The sequence below is a fragment of the Protopterus annectens genome, chromosome 10.part0 (assembly GCF_019279795.1).
Source record: "Protopterus annectens isolate FY-2018-M chromosome 10.part0, PAN1.0, whole genome shotgun sequence".
In the NCBI taxonomy this organism is placed as follows: Eukaryota; Metazoa; Chordata; order Ceratodontiformes; family Protopteridae; genus Protopterus; species Protopterus annectens.
The window spans coordinates 893,480,247-893,485,951 of NC_056744.1; the positions used below are offsets into that span (position 1 = coordinate 893,480,247).

Below are 5,705 nucleotides of genomic sequence, written 5' to 3' on the forward strand. Positions count from 1 at the left end.
TATTAAGTTGCCTCTACCCACATAAAGGAATTCTGTTACGATACATTCCATGGCTTTGCATACTAGGCTAGTAATGCTGAAGGATCCATATTACCTTGTCAGTAGTAAGGCCATGCTTGCATGGAGAAGAGTCACTGCGACTCCTCTACACATCAGGGACAAACCCTGTGCATAGGCCGAAATTGAACAGTTTAAGTAGAGGCTCAGAATGTACGAACTTGGCACTGAAGAGAATGCAGCCTGTTATGTTACCTAGACCCACAGAAACATTGTTAGCCTGTGACAGGGGTTTCAAGACTTGTTCCAAGGCGATTTCAGGGGATACTAAATTTATAGGGACAGTAGATATATACAGACAATATAGATCAATGGAATAAATTTAATCTGATAGTATAGTGACTATATACTTTGGTTTAGAATATTTAATATTACGGATGAGCTTTGTGCATCGATGAACATCCTTAATTTTCAGACACAACTGAAGAAAGTTTTGTAGTTTCTTTTGCTATCTGCAGTGACCTTAAGGTCATACCATACATTCTAATAGTGCTCTCAAAATTCCTTGATGTCTAGTTTCGGTGTGATCATGAGGTAGGGAGATGGACATTTCTTACAGGATTTGCTGCCCACTTTGTAATACCACGTGTGTGGTGTACCTAGCCAGTATGACAGCCTTGACTTGTTCTATGCTATCAAGATAACCTGCAAGTTGCCACAAAAAGGAGGCCATGCATTAACATGCCATCAAAAACAAGAATAAGACTAATGCTTTTTATAGCATCCTATTTTCTCTTCTATCTTTAAAAGACTTTCTTTTTTCTTGTTTTGGATCAAGTGCAAAAGACCATTAAGACAGCACCCTTAATACACTACATGACAAAAGAATTACTCTTTTCAATTAACAGCTAAATCTAACATGTACCCTGACCAACGATGTAGCTATCATCAAATGTGGTTTGAAAAGAGCACCTACATTATGATGTATTGTTCGGGATTCTCACATGGTTTTTCACTCTTGCACAGATGTTGACTTTTGTTTTAAAGAATTTAATTTATTATAATATTCAAGGTACTGCAGTAAATAATGTTGAAGTGGGAGTCTGAAGCATTAAAATAGTTTATGTACAGTTTTGTACACCCTTTTACTGCTTTTTAAAAACAAAACTGTGGTTACCGATTTACACACATCAGTACAAATGGTGCATGCATGCATAAATACTTCAGCTAACCTGCCAAATATGTTTAGGACAAAATTTCCATGAAGTGAATTGTTGGCTGTAAAAGGAGAATAGCTAATACATGTCAAAATGGTGCACAAAAATTAACCAGACAGTATCAGCTTGGAATGATGTATACTTCCATTAAAACCAAAGGAAAATGCATTTGGACTGAAGTCCATGTCACCCATACATCACAAAACTATTACTCTTCTAGTGCAATGTGACCATTTTGTTACAGGACCTAAACTGGACACTTGAGGACCACCCCGAGAAGCCAGGTTGGCAGTCCCATTCTCCCAGCCTAATGGGAGTGGAGCTAGGGCCACCATTTCAACTCACACTGGGGCCGGCAGGTTGGCTTCCCGTCCTTCACCTGGTACTGTGGGGATGCCACTCAGTGAACGGCACCACCCAGGAGGCAAGACACCACATGCCAGGAGACTCGAAGCAATGCACATTCATTGGCGCCTGGCACCATGGGGGAGAAAGACTGAGGTGTGCTGCAAAATGCGCAGAGATAGGGGGAACCAGGACCATCTCCCCTGTGAGTTTGAAAGCCCTAGGTGCAAGGCAAAACGAAGAACCAGTGTCATAAAAGTCTGGATGAGGGACTGTCTGAGGCTTTGCAGCTCAGCAGAATTCCATGAGGCTGGAAAGATCCCCTGAAAGGCTCCAAGAGCACGTGTGACACTGCATAATTTGGCAGCAGTCAGGAGATATGTAACCCTGGAAAAGAGCTTGCTCTCCTGAGTAGAAGTTTAAGCTTGGAGGGGGGTCTGTCCCGATGGAAGTCTGGAAGGGAGAGAGAGGTGGAAATTGACTGGGACAGGACAGCTCCCACCTGGGTGAGGGGGTATGGACAATGCCCCCTCTGGGAAGGAAGTCTGGAAGGGGTAGAGAGGCAGACAGTGGCAGGGCTGGATGGGGGGGGGGGGGGTCAGGCAGAGCTCCCACAATGGAAGTCCTTAAGGGAGCAACTGGCGGACAGCAGCAGGGCCTGGAGGGCTCCTGCCTGGGTGAAAGAGATTAGGCAGAGCTCCCCATGCTGGAAGTCCTTGAAGAAGCACCAGGGTGGATGGCGGAGTGGCCTGGAGAGCTCCTGCCAGGGCAAAGGCATCCAACTTCACCCCAAAATCGACAGCATCCTTGAAAGATCTCAGTCCCCAGAGCTGCTCTGGATGGGAAAAAAAAGAGGGGAACTCTGAAACCTTCACGAGAGCGGACCTGCCCCACAGCGGGTGAGGGGAGTTCCGGAGGGGCGGACGGGATCAGAGGGAAGCTCCCCTGAGAAGGTCCGAGAGCATGTGCGATCTGGCATGCGTTGTCAGTCTGTAAGAGACATGGAGGTGGTGGAGTCCCCTGACATGGGTAGGCCACGGCTGGGGAAGGTCTCTAGGCCAGGTCGAAGGTGAGGCCTGTAGGAGTCGGCCTTGACAGAAGTCAGTAAGGGTATGCCAGGCAGACGGGTGTGGGGCCTGGAAAAGCTCCTGCCTGAGTGAGTGGGGTCAGGCAGAGGACCCCATGACAGAAGCCCTGGAGGGAGCGACTGATGGATGGTGGCAGAACATGGAAGGCTCCTGCCAGGGTGAAGGCATCCGACCTTACTCCATACCCAATGACATCCTCAAAAAATCATAAAGTCACCAGAGCTGCTCAGGATGGGAAAGCACTGGTACTGGCTGCCCTGGAAAGCCAGGTCACCATTCAGACTGTGCAGTCTAAACTGGGACATCTGTGTCCCAAAGACAATGTTTGGGATTCCAGGACAGAGACTTCCAAAACCGGGACTGTCCTGGAGAAACTGGGACTGTTGGTCACCTTGTTCTAGTGCTGTGTGTGTGTGTGTGTGTGTGTGTGTGTGTGTGTGGGGGGGGGGGAGGAGTGTTCCATATCTTAACTATTTATCTCATGAACAGGTGTGTCCCGGGTAAGCAGCATAACACCAAACTCAAATATGAGCACAAAAGCAACAGGCTGATAATATATAATGGTTAAAAACGCTGAACTGCTAACAGTCAACAGAACGTGGAATGGAGCAATAAATATAATAATGTTATTGGTTCAGAGAATACTTTCTTTATTAGCCCTGATAACTGGTAGTGGGGGGACTCCTATACAAACTATGCAGGTCTAATACCCCTTACCCCCCCCCTTACAAAGAATATTAATTACAGGAAAAAAATAGCTTTAGGTTGTTTGCCCTTTGCTCTTCCTACCCTTTCTACTCATTAACTGTAATTCCTTCCTTAATAACCTTAATACTATCTCCCTCTAGAACATCTTGATTGTACTAGCATGCTATGCTATGCCTGTATTCTGCACTGCTGAATTTACTGTGATAACCTGTAATATGCATTGTAAATATTAAATGTTTCCTTATTTGTTATCTTGATAATTTCATTGTTCTATCTTGGATCTAATCTCCTCGGGCCTCTACTGAAAATGGACATGTATCCAGTTAGACTAGCCCGGTCAACAAATATAAAATAAATAGGTACTGCCATTAGAGAATAAGCTTACATTAGAATCTGTCTCATAACATGCCATATCCATAAGCTTACATTAGAATCTGTCTCATAACATGCCATATTCATACAGGGTAATTCACAAGTTAGTGTTCTTAACAAGACTCGTCATCTACAAATTCAGGCAGCACTGTTGCACGATATCACTTTACAATAACATACAGACACACAAAACAAACATTTTCTACAAAATCACTTTCTAAGCTCTTTGTGCCTCACAGAGCAGAAACAAAGAAGCGTTGGTCATTTGTATGTGGAACTAGAACAGATAAGAGTAATACAATTCTCTCTATATTTACTAGAAAGGCAGGCATTGAGACGGAAGGGACGTGTTATTTGGTCATGCCATAGAAAATGCAACAGTCCAGGTGTGGATCTCTTGTGCAGAAAAGATCAAGAAACAGATAAAAACTGACTTTTCTTATTTCTTGATCGTTACATTTGAAATACACAAGTGAGCGAGCCTTCTCTTTTACAGCGTTGGCATGAAGTTTGTGTGATAGCTTATTAATGTGCTTTGCACTAATTCTGTAAAATGAGAATTAAAACGGCAAATCAACGGACCTGCGAAACACTAAAAAAATCATGGTTTACAACGCAACAAGGTAAGTGTAAAACAAGAAACTCAAAAGAAAACATTTACATAGCAAATAAAACAAGGAACAGAATACAGTTGGGTGGAAATGTAATATCGCTCTTCGTTACGTTTTATAAAAAGTTCGGGCAAGTGTAACGGTTGTTTAAAATGTTGCCTCTGGAGAACTACGAAACAGAACCAAAATCTAATACACTAAACTGTGGCAATGCTGAACAGTAAACTAAACTACGTTTAATTTCATTGCTACTTGTTTTATACATCCATCTAGGTAACACTTGGTTAACTTTTTAAACTACAACTAACCAATCGTAGCTCAAAGAAAATAAAACAATCAGAATCCCAAAGTCCGTATATCACGTTAATGTCAATTACACGCACCTCGCTGGCTTTTGCAGACTCCTCCGTATCGGAGCGTGCACCTCTTCTGGTGGCCACCATATTGGCATACTATCCACTTCCGAAAAATGTCACACTCAGACTTACCCGTGCAGCACCACAACCACTGAGTAGATTTCTAGCGGAAGTTTGTGTGCAGCTGAAGAATTTTTACCACTGAAACATACAGCAGCAGTATTTTTCCCATTTGATAAAGGTGATAACTGAACGCCAAAGGCAACACACCTCACAAATGCCCACAGTTGGAGGATCTTTGCATAGACAGAGTTAATATATTTAATAAGTAGTGATGTACTCAGCTTATTAAACCAAAACAGGTCTGACTTTGAGGAGCAATGTTAAATTTAAGGGCCAAAATAATTTCTCAGTCCACCATCAGTTATTATTTCTCTAAACAAAATATACTAATTCGTCCTTGTAATGTACTGCATAGGTACAGGAATGATATTTTAAATTATAAACATACTGGCAGATTACGACCACACCCTCGAAGTTGCCAAGCACTTACTTGCAGTCGGAACTTGCAGCATAATGCTGTATTTTAGTAAACCCTGAATGCGCAGTAGCAAGGCTCGCCCAACACCAGACCACTATCAAACACCCGGTGATGTGTACAAATAATAAAAGAATATTTATGCTGATGTCTTCCCCGGCCGCACGAATATTCATCTGGTATTCTGATCATGTGGTATACAGATTCTACTTGATTAATAGAAATCGTATCATAGCTCTCAACCTTCGATATCTAAAGTGAGGAGCACTAGCCCTCATAATGTGGAACAAATGGACAAAATGTGGAACACATACTAATGGTTTACTAACAACTTCAACTAGGAAGGTCATAGGATGGTTAAAATGTGCTGGTTTTACTTATAAAGAAGATATGTTAATGAATTTATATGATTCATTTCTATTTACAATGGATTTCACAAAAACAATTCCTAACACTGAATGTGTGACAGAGTC

The 5,705-nt window shown here is 42.6% G+C and overlaps 1 protein-coding gene across 1 annotated transcript in view; it reads right to left on the reverse strand.

Annotated features, from left to right (window-relative positions):
* The window catches only part of DNTTIP2 (deoxynucleotidyltransferase terminal interacting protein 2), a gene marked incomplete in the record, with an annotated part of 333,455 nt that extends 328,468 nt beyond the window's left edge, over positions 1-4,987 (reverse strand). Inside the window, 1 exon segment of the mRNA XM_044085686.1 lies at positions 4,722-4,987. Within this exon segment, the coding sequence (XP_043941621.1) occupies positions 4,722-4,781 (60 nt within the window).
* Positions 4,988-5,705: the final 718 nt, after the last annotated feature.